The sequence below is a fragment of the Pseudorca crassidens genome, chromosome 20, assembly GCF_039906515.1.
Source record: "Pseudorca crassidens isolate mPseCra1 chromosome 20, mPseCra1.hap1, whole genome shotgun sequence".
Lineage (NCBI taxonomy): Eukaryota > Metazoa > Chordata > Mammalia > Artiodactyla > Delphinidae > Pseudorca > Pseudorca crassidens.
Genome location: NC_090315.1, coordinates 2,726,080 through 2,749,261, shown reverse-complemented (window position 1 = coordinate 2,749,261; position 23,182 = coordinate 2,726,080). Strand labels below are relative to the sequence as shown.

Genomic DNA, 23,182 nt, shown 5'->3' with positions numbered 1-23,182 from the left:
AAAGGACCATGATGAGACAATGGGTATCAGTGCCACCTGAGCTTGGAAATGTTCATGAGGTGGGGAAGGGAGAGGGGTAAGCAACTGATAGATTGGGGAGGTGGTGAAATTAGGATCCTAAGGGGAAAGCTGGTCATGAAATGAACTATCCCCATCATGTTAAGGCTGTGTGACCTTTGAAGTTGTCCCTGCGGGAATACAGCTGTGAGAGCGAAGTGTGGTTCAAAGAAAGATGTGCATGTGAAGAGGTAGTGTGAACTAATGGCCCTAGAACCCTGTTCTTGGGGTCATAAGGGTGAAGGAAAGACCAGTGTCAGATCACTCACACCTTCCCTGTGGCCAGTGTCTCTCCCTAACCTATGTTTGTGACACCCACCTTATTGACAAGAGGAAATGTGGCCTACATGCAAGACCCAGAGGTCAGATGTCACCTATCTGCTCATCTGCCTATTGATGTGGGAAGACACAGAATCAGTGGGAATATGAGAGAGTGATTCTGATGGCACCAAGGTCTGGTATCTCCTCTGAGGTGGGGAGTAGAGTGAGCAGAGGATAGATTGGGGCTGGGGGTGGGGGGAGTGGGGAACATGGCATGATGATCTTGGAATCATAGGAGAGAAGCTGATGGTGGAATGAACTGTCTCCATTATGACAGGGTATGAAATTTGAGGATGTGGCCATTGACTTCTCCCAGGAGGAGTGGGGGCTCCTTGATGAGGCTCAGAGACTCCTGTACTACAATGTGATGCTGGAAAACTTTGCACTTGTAGCATCCCTGGGTAAGACCTTCACACTCTTTCCAGTGTTCTGAGATGATGTCCTGTTTTTCCTTTTTTCCCTGGAGTTAGCATTGTCTTTTCCACAGCTGGATCATGGGCTCTGCTAATTTCCTCTACTTTCTTGTCAGATGTGCTGTGGATGCTGGCACTGAGCTGTGTGTCATGCCCTGAGTAATGGACTCCCCAAGCATCCCTAACACCTGTTGCCTCCAAAAGTGCAGAGATGGGTCTGGGAGTCAGGAATCTTGTAGTTGGCTTAATGAATCCCAACTTGCTTGTCCTCTCCCTGGTGGAGTGACTATGTCCAGATCCATGGCCTCCAGTTCTTCCCCCTTCTTCTAGCTAAAGTTCTTTGTGACTGCCTGTGCCAGATCATGGTCATTACTTACATGATCCATGGGCTGTTTTTGTAAGACTCTCCTTTAGTTGTTTTTTGTAATGTTTTCTTTTTCTTCTCCAGGAATATCTCATTTTATTAGAGACTTTAAAAAAAAATGAACTATAGTTGATTTACAATGTTGTGTTAGTTTCTGGTGTACAGCAAAGTGATTCAATTATATGTAATGTTTTCTTTACTGAATACTGTCATATGGCAAGTTGCTCTAGGCCAGTGCTGGCCACTCCCCTATGCTGTCTTTCATAAGACTTGCGTTATTCAGGTTCTGAGTAGTTGTACAATGGAGGGTGCAGAGAGAACCCTGGTTGTTTCACAGAGTAGACATGGTAAGATGGTCTCAGAGGAGAGCCTGCCTGGGCCTGGTGAGTGACAGCTGGGGGAAGATATGACATCATGGCTGTTTTCATATCAAACCAGGAGCCTGCCCAGTGACCAGTAGTGCCACTGACTGCACCTCATTTCTACCTTTTCCCCATACTTGACACTTTGCTGACTTGTTAGTTCTTCTGTGACTTCCAGTTCCTGACTGCCTTCACCTTTGTGGCTTCCATGGGTCACCTGTTCCTCTGTACTTCTCTCTCTGTAGTGTTCTCCCCCACTGACCTGCACATGTATCATGAGGTGTGCACATATCCTTAAATATTCCTTGAATGCCAGCTACTTGATTCCATTTGGATTTTACTGGGGCAGGACACAACCAGCCTGCCCCACATCTGAAGGTTGTTGGGAGAGGAATGAGTTGGAAGCCTTGCCTCGGCTCTGTGGGTGCAACCCATCCTTGTGTCCTTTGTCTGGTGAGGTCTCCCCTATTTGTGATCTTCAGAGGCCTGCCCACTGCTGCCAAGCAGCCACTTCCTCAGCTTGCCCCCAGCTTCCTTGTTTTTAGAACAAACCCATGGCTCATTCTTTGTTGTGTCTGACACACCTTTGTAATGGGACTTCACTTTCCCACCAAAGTAAACATGCATTTCCTCAGCGTTTCTCTGCTTTCAGGTTGTTGCCATGGAACAGAAGATGAGGAGGCCCCTTCTGAGCAGAGTATATCTGTAGAAGGAGAGTCACAGGTTAGGGCTTCTAAGGCAGGTCCATCCACCCAGAAGACCCACCCCTGTGAGATGTGTGTCCCCATCTTAAAAGATATTTTGCAGCAAGCTGAGCACCAAAGAGTATACCCTTTGCAGAAACCAGACTTGGGTGGCACATATGTGAGATGCTTCTGTTTCATTGCAAACCTTCGCCAGCAACAGAAGCATGACAGTGGAGAGAAGCCCTGGAAGAGAGATGTGGACAGGGCCTCGCTTGTGAGGAGCTGCAACTTCTTTGTGCCAGGGAAGCCTTTCACCTGTGGGGAGGTTGGGGAGGACTTCCCAGCCACCTTGGGCCTTCTCCAGCACCAGGCCACACCCAACAGTGAGGAACTACAGAGTGGCAGCAAGAGTGGACAGGCCTTTCACAGTGAAAAAAGTCATTACAAGTGGGGTGAATGTGAAAAAGTTGCCAGCCACAGCCACACACTTGTTCAAGATAAAAGTGTCCACTCTAAAGAAGGGCTTTATGAGTGTAACAAATGTAGGAAAGCCTTCAACTGCAACTACAGACTTGTTCAGCACCAGCAAATTCACACTGGACAAAGACCATATGAGTGTGGTGAATGTGGGAAATTCTTTAGCCATATCTCTGGCCTTGTTAAACACCAGAGAATTCACAGTGGTACAAAGACTTATGGATGCAGAGAATGTGAAAAATTATTTACCCACAACTTTAGTCTTAGAAAACACCAGAAAATTCACATTGGAGAAAGGACTTATGAATGCAGTGAATGTGGAAAAGTCTTCAGTCACAAATCCAAACTCATTCACCACCAGAGACAACACACTGGAGGAATGCATTTTGAGTGTGGTGAGTGTGGGAAATTCTTTAGCTACAAATCCAACCTCATTGAACACCAGAGAGTTCACACTAAAGAAAGACCTTATGAGTGCAGTGAATGTGGGAAGTCCTTTAGACAAAGTTCTAGCCTTTTCCGACACCAGAGAGTTCACACTGGAGAAAGGCCTTATGAGTGCAGTGAATGTGGCAAAGCCTTTAGACAAATTTTTAATCTCATTCGACATGGTAGAGTTCACACTGGAGAAATGCCTTATGAGTGTAGCGAATGTGGGAAATCTTTTAGCTGCAAATCTGAACTCGTTCAACACCAGAGAATTCACAGTGGAGAAAGGCCTTATGTGTGCAGTGAATGTGGGAAGTCCTTTAGACAGTTCTCTAACCTCATTCGACACCGGAGTGTTCATACTGGAGAAAGACCATATGAGTGCAGTGTTTGTGGAAAATCCTTTAGTCGCAAATTTATCCTCATTCAACATCAGAGAGTTCACACTGGAGAAAGACCTTACGAGTGCACTGAATGTGGAAAATCTTTTACCCGCAAATCTGACCTCATTCAACACCAGAGAATTCATACTGGCACAAGACCTTATGAGTGCAGTGAATGTGGGAAATCCTTTAGACAACGCTCTGGGCTTATTCAACACCAGAGAATTCATTCTGGAGAAAAGCCTTATGAATGTGGGGAATGTGGGAAATCCTTTAGCCAAAGTGCTAGCCTCATTCAACATCAGAGAGTTCACACTGGGGAAAAACCATATGAGTGTAATGAGTGTGGGAAATCATTTAGCCAAAGTTCTAGCCTCATTCAACACCAGAGAAGGCACACTGGTGAGAGGCCTTATGAGTGCAGTGAATGTGGGAAACTCTTTACCCACAAATCTGACCTCATTCAACACCAGAGAGTTCACACGGGAGAAAGACCTTATGAATGTAGTGAATGTGCGAAATCCTTTAGCCGCAAACCTAACCTCCTCAGGCACTGGAGAGTTCATGCTGGAGAAAAGCCTTAAATGTGCAGGGAATGTTTTATTTCCTCACTCAGTATAGCAATACTGGAGGAGACTGTGTGAGAGCCATTTATCTGAATTTAAACCTCATTTATTCAAACACCCACCATGCAAGATTGCCCGTAAGTTTCAGTTACATCTAAGGCTTTAAGGAGATGCATTATACCTTGTAACCTGCCCAGAGCTGCTGTTAGATTTATGTCACTGCCACTTTCTGTGGCTGAAGCCATTTCACCCCTGTACATAAGGCACCACTCCAACAGGCTCAGGAAAGCAGAACTCTGTGTTCTCCCATCTGCGTGAGGAAATTATGAATAGCCCAAACCCTTAGCAGGATACTCATTCCTTTCTCTCTGATGTTAGGGAATGGACCTTACTCAGGTTGGGTCCAAAGGACCTATCCTCAGCTTGCTAAGAAGGACTACTTTTTTCAGGGACATCATTGTTCTCACATCATACTTGTGTTGAATTTTTCCAGGTTCTAATTTACCAATGTGGAAACTGCTTGCTGCATGTTGCTCTGGTTTGTGATCTTTTGTAAAGGCCTCCTCTTGCATCTTTAATTTTGGCGGTTCTTTTCTCTCTTCCATGGGGGTTTGGAAGCAGAATTGTGATCTGTTAGCATGTAGAGGTGAACAGATTAATTTTCATTGCTTCCCAAGGCTTTGAAAGGAAGACTGCAGGTCTCTGTGGTCCTAATTGGTGGACTGGTGCCACGATTTTTGGAGAGGTCAGAAGCCACCCTGAAGAGGAGGCCTTTGTTGTGAGAACCCCCAGTGCTTCTGTGACCAACATGAATTTTATTCCCTTGTTCACATAATTCCCAGCACCATTGAGGGGACCTTGTCCCCAGGTCCTATAAAGGAGCCATGTGCCACGATATACAAATTTTCAATGACATTTTCAGTGTCATTTATTGTTAGACTACAAGGGTCAGGTAGAACCATAATTTGTGTTACTGAACCAAACTCAGGTCCACTTGCCCATGTGCAGCACAGCCAATCTACTGACGCAAGGTTATGATGAAGTGAAGTACAGCATTTACTGTAGGGCATCAAGCAAGAAGAATGGGCAGCTAATGTTCAAAAGACCTGAACTCCCCAGTGGTTTTCAAGGAAGGGTTTTTTTTTTTTTTTTTTTTTTTTTTTTTTGCGGTATGCGGGCCTCTCACTGTTGTGGCCTCTCCCGTTGCAGAGCACAGGCTCCGGATGTGAAGGCTCAGTGGCCATGGCTCAGGGGCCCAGCCGCTCCACGGCACGTGGGATCTTCCCAGACCGGGTCACGAACCCGTGTCCCCTGCATCGGCAGGCGGACTCTCAACCACTGCGCCACCAGGGAAGCCCACAAGGAAGGGTTTTTAAAGGCAACATTTGGTTTGAGTGTTGCAGCTCGTGGACTTTCTTCTGATTTCTTAGTATTGAGGTAACAGGGTGATGTTTTAGTTGTCTTATCTTATCTGGGGTCTATGTGCTTGTGGACAGCATGTAGTCGCCATCTTCCACCTGGGTGGGGTCTTGGTTTCTGCTGAGCAGCACAAAGATATGTGTCAGATTGTTGTTATATGTATCACTTGAGGAGGAGCAAGGACTCTGATTTATTGCTGAACTTTTGTTTAAGCTGTCATTACTTTTCTTCCTGGACTGCTTTTCCTTTGTTTCTGTATTCCCTCACTTCCCTAATTAGGAACTGCTTGAGTCTGCTCTTTGGAACTCAGGGAAGACCTTGGAGACTAAAACCTCTTTCTACTAACAAACAAGGGATACATGGAGGGGCTTTTGTACCCAGGAGGGCCCGCATGGTCCTGCTTTTATTTGATACCCCTCAATCCTGAGGGGAACAGGGTCAGGACAAGAAAAGGAATACAGTTTTGTGTAGAGATGTTAATCATAAATTTACCAGGGGGACTTGGTTTTTTTTGGGGGGGGTTGGTTTTGTTGGTGCAGAAACACTGGATTAATAGGGAGTTGAGGAGACTGCAGTAAATTAGATGGAATGTACCTCTTCTAAAAATTCATCCACAAATGCTCCAGTGACTATTCCTGTGTGATCAATGGGTACAGAAATTCTCAGGATCTCCATAACTGTATTTCCTGTAGCTGAGGTTTGTGGATTCCTATAGCCTTTCTGGGCTGTTCCCTCAAAGGCATTGCTCTACTGGTGGGAAAACAAGGATAGAGAAAAGGGCAGTCCTGTAGCCCAAGGATGTGTCTTTTGTGACCCAGTGAGCAGTTCTTTTGATTCAAGTGGCAGCAGCCTTCATTGCTTGCCAGTATTGGCTGCCACTGAGGCAAGGCTGCACTTCCCAGGCCATAAGGAGAGAGATGGTAGAGACCATATAGGGTTGCCAACCTAATTTTCCAAGAGAAGTGGGATATCTACGCTTTTATTTGGAACCACATTTTAAGGCTTTCCTAAGGTTTAGCAAAGGTTAAGGTAACCCTTGAACAACATGGGTTTGTATAGTTGATGTGCAACAAAGTGCACTTACCTAATTGGTACAATTTGATAAGCTTTGACATACATGTAAAGCTGTGAAACCATCACAATCATGAAAGTAAATTTATCTATCACATATTTACCTCATGCCCTTTTGGAATCTCATTCCCTACTCTCCTCAGCCCTACAGACAATCTTTGATTCATTGATTCACTTTCCTTTACAATAGGTTAGTTTGTATTTTCTATAATTTTAAATAGGTATCATAAGATGTATACTCTTTTTTAAAACTGATTTACTTCATGCTGCACAATTATTTTTAAATTCAACAATGATGCTTATATTAGTAGTTAATTCTTTTTATTGCTGAGTAGTCTTCTGTTCTATGGATAACGTCTTTGTTTATCCATTTATCTGTTTATGGACATTGGATTATTTCCAGGTTTGGGGTATTATAAATAAAGCTGCTTAAAATATTTGCATTCAGTTATTTATATGGATATATGTTTTATTTCCCATGTGTTAATAACTCAGACTGTTGCAGTGTAGGTAGATGTTTAACATTTTAAGATATGCCAAACAGTGATCTAAAGTCGTTGTTCCCTTTTATCTTCCCATCAACAGTGTATGAGAATTGCAGTTCCTCTACAAGGTAGCCAACACTTGATATGGTCAATGTTTTAAAATTTTAGCCCTTGAAATAAGTGTGTAGTTTTAACTCTCTTTGGTTTTAATTCCATTTTCCTAAGAATTCATGATGCTGAGCATTTTTTCATGCATTTGTTTGCCCTCTGTTTATCTTCTTTGGTAAAAAGACTATTTATAACTTTTGAGTACTTTCTTTTTATGTAATTTATTTATTATTTTAACAAGTAAGACTTATGTTGGAATTTCACTCATTCTTCAGTGATGTGACCTCTTTGCCTTACGGGACAATCATTTTTGAATGCTGGAAGGAAATTATATTTCCTCAGTTTTTTGCCCTTTGCACAACTGAAAGCCCACAGGCACCATATATTTTTTTGTTTAATCTGCACTATTAACATATTCTCCACTACATTCTTAAGACTCAGTATTCAATAATACATTAAATCACACCTAGGTTTGTAGTCTTTGTGCTGATTTCCCTGGTGTAAATACCCCTGTTATGGTCAATTTCTTTTCTTTTTTTTTTTCCTTGTCACAGTCAATTTCAAACTGCCAAAATGGTGTCACTGAACATGACGTTGGTAAGATATTGCAGTAACACACTATTCTTTTTAATTTTAAAAAAATTTTAAATTTTATTATTTTTGGCCATTTTGGGTCTTCATTGCTGTGCACAGGCTTTCTGTAGTTGCAGTGAGTGGGGACTATTCTTTGTTGCGGTGTGCGGGCTTCTCATTGAGGTGACTTCTTGTTGTGGAGCATGGGCTCTAGGCACATGGGCTTCAGTAGTTGTGGCATGGGAGCTCAATAGTTGTGGCTCATGGGCTCTAGAGTGCAGGCTCAGTAGTTGTGTCGCATGGGCTTAGTTGTTCTGTGGCATGTGGGATCTTCCCAGACCAGGGCTCGAACCCGTGTCCCCTATGTTGGCAGGTGGATTCTTAACCACTGTGCCACCAGGGAAGCCCCAGTAGCACACTACTAATTCTATTTCCAACATACTGATACAGTAACCACAAATAACCTCAAAAACAGACAATAACAAAACAGTCAAATGATTAGGAAGTGGCAAGTTTTAAATATTTGTTTTTTTTGTTTTTGTTTTTGCGGTATGCAGGCCTCTCACTGTTGTGGCCTCTTCGTTGTGGAGCACAGTCTCCAGACACACAGGCTCAGTGGCCATGGCTCACAGGCCCAGCTGCTCCGCGGCATGTAGGATCCTCCCAGACTGGGACATGAACCTGTGTCCCCTGCATCGGCAGGTGGACTCTCAACCACTGTGCCACCAGGGAAGCCCAATATTTGCTTTTTAAAAGCAGTTTGATTTAAATACAGTTAACTTTGGGAATTCCCTGGTGGTCCAATCGTTAGGACTTGGTGCTTTCACTGCCGTAGGCCCAGGTTCAATCCCTAGTCAGGGAACTAAGATCCCACAAGCTGCGTGGTGTGGCCAAAATGTACACACACACACACACATACACATACGCACACACGCATGCACGTGATATATACAATTAAACCATACATATTTAAAATGTACATTTTGATATTTCCATACATGCTTGCATCCCTGAAACCAAGTTTTCTCGTGGCCACTTCAATTTATGTTTCTTAATATATCAAATTATAAGCACATAGTCTACCATTTGTAATGGCTATTTTCAAATGTATCCATAAATGGAAAAGACTGTTATGAAATCCCATGAACCCTCTCCCTATCTTCATCATGGTATATATCATTTCATGGTATTCTTTATCTCCATGTACATTAGTGTGTTATATTACTTAATAATCCCAGATATGTCAATGTATAACCTCTTCAGAATGCATTTCTAAAACGTAAGAACTCATAACTGATCATTTGGCACAGTCTTGATACTTTCAGCTCTTTTAACTGTAATTCAGCCTTTTTTGGCTTCAGTTTGAAGGATAACAGTTGTTTTTTCATAATTCTTTTCAGAATCATCAAAGGAAGTATGGGCAATCCATCTTGATACAGGCTGCTTAAAATATTCCAAGCGTTCAGGGATATAGCCTTTTGGAATTTCTGCTAACTCAACTTCACCAATGAATACATTCACCAGAGTAATCCTAAATGCTACTGGAATCCCAGTCAACAAAATGTGGGATTTCACTAAATTCACAAAATCCATGTCATACAAATATCTAATCATCTTGTTGTACACCTGAAAGTAATATAATGTATGTCAATTATATCTCAAGTTTCTGGTTCTGTTTAGTATGTTCACCGTTCCCCCATATTTCCCCTTTAGTATACTAGATATTGATGAGGTGGGTGCCTGAGGTCTTTTCCAGATGGACAATTTTGTGATGGTGACAGACCTGGAAATACAGTGTGTCTTTTGCTTCCACACTTTGTGCAGCCCATATGTGCCAGGTATGCAGCAGATGGTGACACTGCATCACAGCCCAGAGATCTGCAACACACATCTGTGGAACACAGTGAGTTAGGTGTGTGTGGCACAACTTGAGAGTGCCCCACAAACACTCTAGGGGCACAAGTGTAACAGGTATGGAATGCTGATGCCCCTCAGCCTGGAGGCAGACTTGCACATACCACATCCACAATAGAAAAGATGTATGGCAAACATGGACCACACACACTGGCATATGTAAAGCACACCAGGCACCTGTGAGATGCATGGAGGCACTATTATCATCTCAGTCTCCATGGAAATTGGACAGACATGTGATAGGGACGCCCAATGGTCATATGTGGGCCACGCACAATTGCACAGTTCCCATAGACCAAGTGAGATGAGGTCAGCACAGTCTGGCCTGAGGAGAACACACCTGTCGCCTATGTACACCCCATCACTGCAAGTTTCATTATGGGCTGATGGGAATACAGATCAGGATCCTGATGTACATCCCTGCACAACCCAGAGATCAAAATGTGAGCAGTGGTTTGATCTGAGCAGGAGAGCAGATTTTCATGAGTTTTACAGGAGGGAACATTCAGTCGTTTTCAGGAATGGTTGATCAAGCGTGTTCCCTAGGAGGACGACAAGGGCATGTTCTTGGGGATTAGCGTCACAGTCAGTCATTGATTTGCATTTCACCTAGAGGGGTGGGAGGTGCGGTCATTACCAAGATCACCTGTTGGGGGAGTGAGGAAGAAAAGCCACAGGGACCCCAGCATATGAGGGCCACAGTGGAGATTCTCAGTCCTTCATTGTCTATTCCAACATCCAAAATAGTGATGGAGGTTACCAGGTGACAGCTCTGTCTGCGTGTACTGAGTGGCGGGGGGACCCTAAGGTGGTGTTTAGAAGGAAAACTGACAGGACCTTGGAAATGAATCATGAGTGTGGCAGTGAGGGCCAGGGATGCATTTGAGATGACATCAGTGGCAGTGTCAGGGGTGTCCCACTGGTGGTGGTACCATCCATACTAAACACTCATGGGTGGGAAGCGAGTTGCCAGAAGGCCTTTGTGGGGAGGAACTTGAGGTCTGAGAAGGAGTCTCCTGTTTTAAAGGAGAGTCTGGGGAGCACATGACACCTGGGGATGGATTCCACAATGCAGGCGAATGAAACTGCTGGAAGAAGGGGCCAGAGGGGATGTGTGAGATGGTAAAAGAGTTGTATGAGTTAAACAACTGCATAGAAGGGGACAAACATGGCTTTAGAGGGAGAAACATCATCTACAAATCCACAGAGGGCACACCCTGGAGTTCACTGTCACTCTTAAATGTTCTTCTAATTATGTAATATGTTCAGTGACTCTGTTCTGTCTCAGCCTCTATTTTTAAAATTTATTTATTTATTTATTTGGTTGTGCTGGGTCTTAGTTGTAGCAGGAGGGCTCTTTAGTTGTGGCATGCATGTGGGATCTAGTTCTCTGATCAGGGATCAAACCTTGGGCCCCCAGCATTGGGAACTCGGAGTCTTATCCACTGCATCACCAGGGAAGTACCCTCCTGTCCCAGGCTCTGATGTGCCAGTTTTCTTCAACACCTAAGATGTGACCTCTTAGATATCACCTGATTCTCAAATCCATGAACTCCCCCACTCCACCCCATTTATCCATCTGAATCGGGTTCTCCTGTTCTTCTCTGCATGGTTCTCTTGGTCAATACGTCCAGTAAACTCCTGTCTCAGATCCTAGCCCCATTTTAGTTCCATTTTCCTCACTAGGAGAAACACCAGTTCTCCAGTTCCTCTCTGCCTGCCATGAGGCAGTTTTATGGGGCTGTAAGATATCAGTGACCTGCAGATTGTGGACAGTAAAATTTCATAGTCCCGAACCTCTGTTTTCTAAGCTGCTGACTCAGTTTAAATTGTGCCAAAATCTATAGTATTTTACTAAACCTTGGCAAAACCCTCCCTCACTGCTTCATAGAAAAGCCTCCCAAAGAGGGAGGAGTTTATTCTCACAGCTGAAGAGTAATGCCATGTCCCTACTGGTCTTTCCAGAAATGCCCCTTCAATTTTGCCCTGTCTTATTTCTACCTAAATTCCCTTCCCTCTTCATCTACAGTTATATCTCATGGATTTTATTGTATTAATATGGTTTATGAGACCCAATTATTACTATAGTTTATTTTTATTTATTTTTAATTGAAGTATACTTGATTTACAATATTAGTTTCAGGTGTACATCATAGTAATTCAGTATTTTTATAGGTTATTCCATTTAAAGTTGTTAGAAAATATTGACTATATTCTCTGTGTTATCCTATATATCCTTGTAGCTTATTTATTTTGAGCATAGTAGTTTGTTCCTCTTAATCCCCTACCCCTATCTTGCTCCTCCCCCTTCCCTTTCCCCACCGGTATCCACTAGTCTGTTTTCTATATCCATGAGTCTGTTTCTGTTTTGTTATATACACTCCTTTGTTTTAATTTTTAGGTTCCACATATTAGGGATACATAGAGAGTCTTTTTTCACTAAGCATAGTACTCTCTAGGTCCATTCACATTGCTGCAAATGGCAGAATTTCACTCTTTTTATAGCTAAGTAATATTCCATTGTATATATGTATCACATCTTTATGCATTCATCTGTTGATGACATTAGGTTGCTGCCATGTCTTGGCTCTTGTAAATAATGTTGCAATGAATATTAGAGTGTGTATATCTTTTCAAATTACTGTTTTGGAACTTTTTTCTCTTTTTCTCTTCTCCTTCCTCCTCCCTCTTCCCTCCTTCCTCTTCCTTCCCTCCTTTCTTCCCTCCTTCCTTCCTTTCCTCTTCGTCTTCTTTTGAGAGAATTTTTGAAGAAGAAAAGCTGGTCCTGGGTCCTGGTCGTCCCTCTAAACTGAGACCAGATTTCTAAAGTTTGGTTTTGGTTACAGTCATTGCCCAGTTTGTCATCTCTTGTACTCTCAGTACTGTCTCCCAGTACTCTGCTCTCCCATGTGATACAAAGTATCTTGGAAGAAAAGTCCCCAGGCAGGGCTGTGCTTAGCCTGATGTCAAGTGTTGAGTGGGGATGGAAGGAAATGGCAGGATTTTAGTGCATATTTCTTCAGGTGTTCTTTAGCCCTGAACCCACCTCAGGGATGCATCAGTCACCTGATCATTGATACTTGTTTGTGTCTGTCTATTCCTCTGTCTTGGAGTCTTCTTCATCCCCATCACTGCTTGATTCAGGCTTCTGTGAGTAGCGCCATTGATGTGGTGACTCAGGAAAATGTACTCTTCACAAGGCAGGTGATATTCTATGCCAGTCATCCTCCAGATCTCATTAAAATGTCTGAATTGTTCGTACATTTAGTTTTCTCTACTGAGGATTCGTACTTGCACCTCATTCATCATAACTAGTTTTCTCTAATATTGTTCTTTTTTTTTTAAAGCTTATATTTTATGCAATGTTTATCATAAGTTTTTTGCCTTGTTTTCTAATGTATTCATTTTATTTATTTATTTTTGGCTGTGTTGGGTCTTCGTTGCTGTGCGCGGGCTTTCTCTAGTTGCGGCAACCGGGGGCTACTCTTCGTAGTGGTGAGTGGGCTTCACATTGCGGTGGCTTCTCTTGTTGCGGAGCACAGGCTCTAGGCATGCGGGTTTCAATAGTTGTGGCTCATGGGCTCTAGAGCGCAGGCTCAGTAGTTGTGGTGCACAGGCTTAGTTGCTCTGCAGCATGTGGGATCTTCCCAGACCAGGGCTCGAACCTGTGTCCCCTGCATTGGCAGACAGATTCTTAACCACTCTGCCACCAGGGAAGCCCTCTAATATAGTTTCTTATTATATTCTAGTTTAGGTTTGTGTAAATCTGCACTCTCTACGTGTGTATGATTCTTTTAACTGTGAAGCTTTTAGAAAATATTGCTTGAATGAAGGTAGACACATAATAGCTATGAATCCCCCTCTTTCAGGCCACTTACTCATGATGTTCCTCTGAGTTATGACATCTCCCAGGGAATTAGGTGTTGGAGAAACCCCTGTGAGTTATCCCAAATCTGAACAGAGCCAAGTAAATGGCTTCCACTATCCTAATTGTCAGGCTTCCATGCCTTCTGCTTCCCTCCCTGTGATAACCCTGGGCACTTCAAGGACTCTTGGAAAAGTCGCTCTCCCACATTCTCCCAATTGCTTCTTTGGATATTGTCACATGAGTTGTACTTCTTTTTAATGATAGTTAATTGGGGCAAAAATTGTTTAAAATTTATTCTCAGTACCCGATCCAGCCACTGTCATACATTTGCAGACTTGAAAATGAGTGGCCTGGTGGGAAAGGGGATTAGGGAATAATAAAACTATAGCTCAAGGCTTGAGTTCCTCATCCAAATCACAAGACAGACTCGACTTGTCACCATGGGCTTTCCCTTGTGGTGTCAGACAGAGATGGGTATCTTTTCCTTTTGTACCAAGATGTGAGTTAAACAGAAACTTAAGGAATAGATAAGATAGGGGAAGATTACTCTGTTACTGGTATTGGAAGTGAGACCCTAAAAAATTTTATACATAAAGTGAGGGGCTGTTTCCTGTTAGATGCAGAGTGTGCTGTATCCACCCCATCCCACCCTGTACAAACCCAGCTCCTTCTACAGGCTGCTAGAGATTCTCCTTGATACCATCCATTTTTTTTCCCATAGAAAATAGAAAAATAATTTATTCCAAAAGAGGGCAGAAATAAGAAATTCATCCTGAAAATATACTTTGGTATAATTCTGGTGGGACACATTTTCCCTCTGAACATGTTCCCCTACTGACTGCCCCACTGGAGTCTTGTTGTCATGTAACAGTTTTTAAACACTTCACTGATTCTCATGTTTTGAGCAGACAGGAGCCATCTTCACATCCACAGGTTCTAAGGAGAGAGTAACGTTATTTCTCAGAAGAACAGCACTTTCTATCCCGTAAGAGTATATTAACATTTTATAGGGACTTCCCTGATGGCACAGTGGTTAAGAATCCGCCTGCCAGTGCAGGGGACACGGGTTCGATCCCTGGCCTGGGAAGATGCTACATGTCATGGAGCAACTAAGCCCGTGTGCCACAACTGCTGAAGCCCATGTGCCACAACTACTGAAGCCTGCGCACCTAGAGCCCATGCTCCACAGGAGAAGCCACTGCAGTGAGAAGCCTGTGCATCGTAACAAAGCAGAGCCCCTGCTTGCTGCACTAGAAAAAGCCTGTGTGCAGCAATGAAGACCCAATGCAGCCAAAAAAATGAATAAATAAAAAAGAAAGTAGGGGCTTCCCTGGTGGTGCAGTGGTCGAGAGTCCGCCTACCGATGCAGGGGACACGGGTTTGTGCCCCGGTCCGGGAAGATCCCATGTGCCACGGAGTGGCTGGGCCCCTGAGCCATGGCCGCTGAGCCTTCACGTCCGGAGCCTGTGCTCCGCAACGGGAGAGGCCACAACAGTGAGAGGCCCGCGTACAGCAAAAAAAAAAAAAAAAAAAAGTAATGGTAAAATAAAATTTAAAAAAACCATTTTATAGAGGCAACACAGTTTAGATTAAATAAGCACATCATTCATCAAAGTGTGACAAGAAAAAATGCTGCATTGTAGAATAATATATTCAAATATGGTGTGAAAATTTAAGGCAGCTGATGGACAAAGTGGGCAAGTCAAGGAGGGTGGTCTGGGTATGGAGGTGATTTTGTGTCTAGAGGAGGTCTCTTTGTGATAAGAGATAGCAGCAAACTGAACAAATTACCAACATGGTGATGTTAACTCCCTGGTTGGGACACTTAGGGATGAACCAGGGCACCAGGAAGCCGACCAAGCCCCAGAACATGCTCATCATGATGAGAGGCACGGTGAGGCCGGCATATGCCATGATAGCTGTGAGAGGTACCAGCCCCTGCCCCACCGCCTCACTTTGGTCCTACCGGAAATGTCAACCTGATACCACCCATCTTTAAGTTTTTATTCTCTTCTTTTTTCTTCCCTCCTTCCTTCTTTATTCTTTTCTCATGTGCACAAAAATGAATATTTACATACCTACTTCTCAAAATGTTTTAACTAATTAAATGAGATGAAACCTATCAAAAATATGAATTATCACACTTCTTAGGAGCAGATTTTACATAGTCAAATGGGAAAAATGTGTATGCTTAGAAACATGGAAAGCACATAATGAGTGTGAGTGGCTCTTCTTTCATTTTGGACTCTGGCTGAGAATCAATGTGGAAGATAGGTTTGTAATGAAAATTTCCTTCAGTTAGTAACTTGAGAAAAGGTTTTAGGCACAATCCATATTCTCCTCCTTTAGATTGTGGGGTATCAGGGGGAAGAGTTCGTTACTTTTTCTTAACTCTTCACAGTAGGCAGAACCATTAAAATAGTTCTAGATTGAAATCCAAATGGAGTAAGCTGTTTGTTAACTAATTATCATCCCTGATGTCCTCTGAATCTAAGAAGAGATTTAGGATATATGGTCATGATTCTAGAAGGAAGGTGCAGGAGGGTTCTAGTCACATGCATTCAGATCCCCAGTGCATAGCCCTGCCATCTCTTCCGCACAGTAATAGAACCTCAGATGTCCTGATGGGAGGGGGAATGCCAGGCTTATAGCCCAACATGGACTGAGATTCAGAGAGTAACACCCCAGCACGGAGCACAGCAGTGCCTGGCTGCCTGGCCGTTCCTGTAACTACTCTTTCTGAAAATATTTTCTTTGTGAATCCACTGCATTCATGCACTGCTCCTGTCAACTCTCTTTTTGTCAGGGCTCATAGACCAAGCTTGCCGGCTTAGAAAACTAAACCTTTATAGGAATTCTATTTTGATGATTCTCTTTGGAAGTCCATCTCATTACAATTTTGTTAGAAAATGAACTTACATTCAATTCCTGACCTGCATTTATGTCTGTCCTTAATTGTCATTGTTGAAGACGTATCCTACTGTCCCATCTGTCTCAGAATCTGGATTTTCTTGAATCTAGATTTTAGTTTCTCATTTTTTTTTAAGATTTTTTTGATGTGGACCATTTTTAAATTCTTTATTGAATTTGTTACAATACTGCTTCTGTTTTATGTTTTGCTTTTTTAGCCACGAAGTATGTGGGATCTCAGCTCCCTGACCAGGGATCGAAACCACACCGCGTGAGTTGGAAGGCGAAGTCCTTTTTTTTTTTTTTGGCTGTGTTGGTTCTTAGTTGTGGCATGTGGGATCTTCGTTGAGGCGTGCGGGATCTTTCGTTGCTGCACAAGGGGTTCTCTTTAGTTGTGGCATGTGGGTTTTTCACTTCTCTAGTTGTGGCGCACAGGCTCCAGGGTGCATGGACTCTATAGTTGTGGTGCGTGGGTTCCAGAGCACATGGGATTTGTAGTTTGTGGCACACAGTTTCTCTGGTTGAGGCGTGCAAGCTCAGTAGTTGTGGAGCGCAGGCTTAGTTGCCCTGCACCATGTGGGATCTTAGTTTCCTGAGCAGAGATTGAACACACGTCCCCTGAATTGGAAGGTGAGTTCTTTACCACCGGACTTGCCAGGGAAGTCCCAGTTTCTCTCTTTATAGCTCCTCCCTCCCCTCCATTCTTTCTGATGAATTGCTTCTCTTATACCTTGAAGAAACTATAATATTTTGTAAGCTTTTTGTAAGCTTTCCATATTCAAAAGTCACATCTGTAACTCTAGCAGTCTCTTATTTTCCAGAATTGTGCCACTTCCTTTTCTTTTTTCTTATCTGCAATTTCTGAAATGATTCTCTCTCTCCCTCCTCTCCACTCTGTCCATTTAGTGACTCTCTTTTGCTTTGCACTGTATATTTGCTCGCTGTCTCCCTGATCCATGGTCACAGATAATTTTTTCAATGTGTGTATTGGCCCTGTATTAAACTTCCACAAAAAAGAGCATGGGAGGGGCTTCCCTGGTGGCGCAGTGGTTTAGAGTCCGCCTGCCGATGCAGGGGACACGGGTTCGTGCCCCGATCCGGGAAGATCCCACATGCCGCGGAGCAGCTGGGCCCGTGAGCCATGGCCGCTGAGCCTGCGCGTCCGGAGCCAGTGCTCCGCAACAGAAGAGGCCACAACAGTGAGAGGCCCGCGTACTGCCAAAAAAAAAAAGAGAACATGGGAGAATGATATGCCATCTAGATTGTGTTCCAAGACTTGAAATCTTTATGTGGATTTATTCCTGGCAAATGATGAGAAAGTGTTCCTCACTGAGTTCAGGACAAGATCCTGAATGCCAGTCATATCATATCTCTTTGTTTCTTTTATTATTCAGTGGATGCCTCAAGGATAAAGTTCAAGTTTTGATACAGTTATGAAACTAATCTTTATAGTACAATTACGGACCGTATTTCTATCTTTCGTCTGCTCTTCCAGCTGCCTTCTGGAGACCTCATGTTGCCTCTTCACATTGCAGAGCTATGGGCATTTCTATAGTGCACTCTTGTAGATGATGGTAGATAACACGGTATGTGAGAAATTCCTGATTCATGCAGAGACTCCATATCTCATGACACCATCTGGAATGTGGTTAATGTTTCCCTGAGAGAGCAGGATATACTTGAGAAATCATGATTGTGCCTCCGTAGGAAACCTACTTCTGGAGGTTCTCTGAGAATCCTCCTTTTGAAGTCCCATATGGGAGTAGCCTGCCAATTGTGTGGAATTCGGAATCTTTTCTTTAGTTGTGAAATGTGAACCCAATGAGTGACTCCCTGGAGTTTCACTGCTCCACTTGTCAACAGAACCCGAAGTGTCCCTTCCAAAGAGGTTCAAGAGTAGTTATTCTCTGATGTCTCTTCCAATAGATGAAATCTACTAGCTGAATATCACGAAGTAGCTGTTTAAAAGATATTTTCAGGAGGTGGCCTTAACGAGTTGGTGATTGGGACTGGGTGTAATACATGAGTTCATTGGAATATTTTGCCATGTCTGTATATAGCAGGGCAGAGTCTAGTATTGGAGGTGAAATCCCTAGACACATGGGCCTTCCAGTTAGTAATTCATAGGGGATAACTGATTTGTCAGTGGACTACGTGAGTGTAAGGGCTAGTGGGAGTACCTTTGGTCAGGGAGCTCAAGAGTTTCTGAAAGTATTGTTGATTTTAAATTAAGAATGCCATTGATCCTTTTGACTTTTCCAGAAGATTGTCGATAACATGGACAGTGTAGTTTTTGAGTCAGGGGAAACACCTTACAGGGTTCTTTTACAATGGTTCCCATGTGACACAGTCACTTGATATAAACATTGGGATAACCCAAGTTGGAAACAAAATCAGTCAGCTTTTTTTTCAAGGACTGTAGCTTTTCAGCAGAGAAATGGTTTAATCCAGCCTGAAAACAGACAATAACTAAAACATAGTCAAATTGCATGGAGGGTAGAAGCTGGATACAATCCATCTGAAGGTGTTCAAATTCTTCTTGGTGGTGCCTGGGCAGGTAGGTCATGCATGCATCCCCCCATCACTGCCTGGGGACTGTCCACTGGGGATCAGAGCTTCGGTAAGAGCCAGCTGTAAACCCCATCCACCCCCTCACCCCAACCCCCAGCTCCAGTGGCACTCGGCCCCTCTCTCCAAAGGCACGGCTGTCCCTATGCCCCCCTCCCCTCAGGACGATCAAGACTCTAAGACTAGCTCCTCACTCCAAGCCCCTTCCCTAGGCCTACGAGTTATTAAACATCCTCCAACAGCCCCTGAGGCAGGTCTGCTCCCTCTCCCCATTTCGTACTGGGGGAAACTGAACCTGGGGTGGGGGTTAGAGGGAGAGTCTCTTGTTGCAACCCCCAGCAAGGGGTGGGGATCCAGGAATCAATCCCAAGCCCACAACCCAGTGTCTCAGGGAGTCTGACCCACTGTGTCCCCCTTCCCTCCTGGCCTGTTTCCACCCCAAGAAAGCCCCTCCTTCTGGTTCCCTCAGGCTCCTCTGAGTGTCCTTCTCAGCCTCCCCCCTCCCTGGGGTGCCCTCAGACCTTCTCCTTCCTGGATGCTGATGCCCCTGTAATAGTTTGCTAAGGTTGCCATAGCAAAGTACCGCAGACTGGGAAGCTTAAACAACAGACATTTTCTCACAAACATGGAGGCTAGAAATCTGAGATCAAGGGGTTGACAGCATCATTTTCTCCTGATGCTGCTCTCCTTGGCTTGTATATGGCCATCTTCCCCCTGTGTCTTTACATTGTCTTCCCTCTCTGTGTGTGTATCCTAACTTCCTCTTTTCTTTCTTTGGCTGCATTGGGTCTTAGTTGTGCCATACGGGACCTTTCGCTGCGGCACGCGGGCTCTTGGTTGTGGCGTGCAGGCTTCTCTAGTTGCAGTGCGTGGACTTCTCTCTAGTTGAGGCATGTGGGCTCAGTAGTTGCCCTGAGGCATATGGAATCTTAGTTCCCCAACCAGGGATTGAAACCGAGTCCCTGGCGTTGGAAGGCAGATTCTTAACCACTGGACAACCAGGGAAGTCCCTAACTTCCTCTTCCTTTAAGGACAACAGTCACGTTGGATTAGGGTCCACCCTAGCGACTTTATTTTACCTTTTTAAAGACCCTATTTCCAAATACAATGACATTCTGGGGTACTGGATGTTAAGACTTCAACATATGGATTTGGGGACATACAATTCAGCCCATAACTGCCTGCACCCTTTTTTTCATAGGGAGCTAACATTGAGGAGCTCTCCTGAGGAGTTCCTCATTTACCAGCCCCCAAATTATCCAGCAGAGGAAAAATTTATTACTTCCACTTCTCAAAGGAGGGAGCTGCAGCTGAGAGAGGATGACTTTGACAAGGGCACACATCTGCCAAGTGGCTGAGTTAGGGAAGATTTAGTGAACACTGGTCTGATTCAACTCACCTACTTCCTTTGTTTTTTGTTTTTTTTAAGATTTTTAAATTTTTTATTTTTTTATTTTTGGTTGCGTTGGGTCTTCGTTGCTACATGCGGGCTTCCTCTAGTTGCGGCAAGCGGGGGCTACTCTTCATTGCAGTGCACGGGCTTCTCGTTGCGGTGGCTTCTCTTGTTGCAGAGCACGGGCCCTAGGCACGTGGGCTTCAGTAGTTGTGGCATGCGGGTTCAGTAGCTGTGGCTCGCGGGCTCCAGAGCACAGTCTCAGTAGTTGTGGTGCACGGGCTTAGTTGCTCCGCGGCATGTGGGATCTTCCTGGACCAGGGCTCAAACCCGTGTCCCTTGCATTGGCAGGCGGATTCTTAACCACTGTGCCACCAGGGAAGCCCTCACCTACTTACCTTGTATCCACTCCCTGACAGAAACATCTGGGGACTCCAGCCACACCCCCAGATACCTCTCCTGTGAGATCATCTGCTGAGCGCTGAACCATCACACCCTGACATTTCAACCTGAGGAACCCGGCCCCTTCCCCATGGGCATGCAGTGCCTTCCCTGCAAACTCACTTCTCTCCTGTGAATAGTATTCTCATGGACAGCAGCACCATCACCCTGGTATCCCTAACAGGGTCATCAATGTCACCCCAAACACATCACTGGCCTTCACCTGAAACTAATATTGTAAATCAACTATAGTTCAAAAATATATATATGAAAAATTTTCACTTCCTAATCATTTCACATTTCATTATTTTCTATATTCTTGAGGTTATTTGTGGCTACTGAATTAGTATGGTGGAAATAGACTACATTGGTGTGCTACTGGCAACTTTTTCCAACTCCATGGTCAATGAGTTCATATTGACAGTTTTAAATTGGCCATTGATGGGAATATATACACCAGAGAAACTGGCAACACTACAAAGTATGGCTTGATTTATTGGGGTTTTTTGTTTTTTGCTTTTTGTTTTTTTTTGCTGTGAAGTTTGCAGGATCTCAATTCCCCTACCAGGGATTGAACCTGGGCCATGATGGTGAAAGTGCGGAGTTCTAACAACTGGACTGCCAGGGAACTCCCCTTTATTTATTGTATTGTTGAATATTTAGACTTAAAGTAATGGAAAATATATTAAAAATGCAGATTAAAATTAGCTGTAAGTTATACGTGGTCATTGCAATGTACCAAAGAAAATAAATAAATAAATAAATAAGGTAGGGTAGATATCTTCCAATATTCCAGAATAGTAAATACAATTATTCCTTAGTTAAGAAGTCACATCACTGAAGAATGAAGTTGCAACATAAGTCTTTATTGTTTCACTATCTTCTAATTGGTTAATGAAAAGAAAAATAGCCAAAATTCATTTTTAAAAAACAGGCAAAGGATATGAACATTCTTACCAGACATACAGGTGGCAAATTAACAAATGAAAAATGCTCGACATCATGAAACATCAGGGAAGTGGAACTAAAACTACAGTGAAATACTGTTACACACATTTATTAAAAGGGTCAAAATTGAACTTTGGCACAGTGGTTAAGAATCCACCTGCCAATGCAGGGGAAACAGGTTCGAGTCCTGGTCCAGGAAGATCCCACATGTCGCAGAGCAACTAAGCCCGTGTGCCACAACTACTGAACCTGCACTCTAAAGCCTGCAAGCCACAACTACTGAGCCCGTGTGCCACAACTACTGAAGCCCACACGCCTAGAGCTCGTGCTCTGCAACGAGAAGCCACTGCAATGAGAAGCCCGTGCACTGCAACAAAGAGTAGCTCTAGCTCACTGCAACTAAAGAAAACCCGTGTGCAGCTACGAAGACCCAATGCAGCCAAAAATAAATTAATTAACTTTTTTTAAAAAAGCTTTAAAAAAAAGGGTCAAGGGGCTTCCCTGGTGGCACAGTGGTTAAGAATCCACCTACCAATACAGGGGACACAGGTTCGATCCCTGGTCCGGGAAGATCCCACATGCCGTGGAGCAACTAAGGCCGTGCGCCACAACACTAAGCCTTCGCTCTAGAGCCCGCAAGTGACAACTACTGAGCCTGTGTGCCACAACTGCTGAAGCCTGCGTGCCTAGAGCTGGTGCTCTGCAAGAGAAGCCACGGCAATGAGAAGCCCGCACGATGAAGAGTAGTCCCGCAACTATAGAAAGCTTGTGCACAGCAATGAAGACCCAACGCATACAAAAAAAAAAAAAAAGAAGGTCAAAATTTAAAAAGTCCCGCCATACACACCATTGGCAAAGATACGGAATAACTAGAAGTCTCTCACTGTTGGCAGGAATACAAAAGGGAACAATTGTGCTAGGTCACAGTTTGATTCTTCTTGAAAAGTTATACATTTATCTAACCTGTAACTAACACGCTCTGAGGTATTAGCACAAGAGAAATGAAATATATCAGTATTGAAGAATTGTACTGAAATGTCTATAGCAATTTTGTTTGATATAGCCAAAAACTGGAAACAATTCAGATATCCAAAAAACAGATGAAGGAATAAACAAATTGTGATATATCCAAGTATATAGTGATATACTCCTCAACAACATAAAAGGAATGAACTACCCACATAAGAACCACTGCTGAATCTCAAAATAAATACACTGCCTGAGGAGGACACCCGGGGGAAAAAAGACTAAACATTTTATAATTCCATTCATATAAAGTTATAGAAAATACAAAATATTTTATTATAGAGTAAATCAATGCTTGCCTGGGAGGCCAGGGAGGGTAGAGAGAAAGAGATTATTAAAGAGCATGAGGAAAATACTGGGTAATGCATAGCTTAATTATCATGATTGTTTGATGGTCTCA

The 23,182-nt window shown here is 43.6% G+C and overlaps 1 protein-coding gene across 10 annotated transcripts in view; it reads left to right on the top strand.

The window, feature by feature from the left end:
• The window catches only part of LOC137215632 (zinc finger protein 551-like), a 50,731-nt gene that overhangs the window by 18,466 nt on the left and 9,083 nt on the right, over positions 1-23,182 (top strand). For 2 of the 10 annotated variants that reach the window (XM_067721130.1, XM_067721131.1), the window contains exons 2-3: positions 656-779; positions 2,170-3,075. In XM_067721130.1, coding sequence (XP_067577231.1) covers positions 656-779; positions 2,170-3,075 — 1,030 coding nt within the window. Of the gene's footprint in view, positions 1-655; positions 780-2,169; positions 6,996-7,695; positions 7,739-9,114; positions 9,377-20,718; positions 23,109-23,182 lie in introns of those variants that run through there. The other 8 variants (XR_010939356.1, XR_010939355.1, XM_067721129.1 and 5 more) reach the window with 7 other exon arrangements.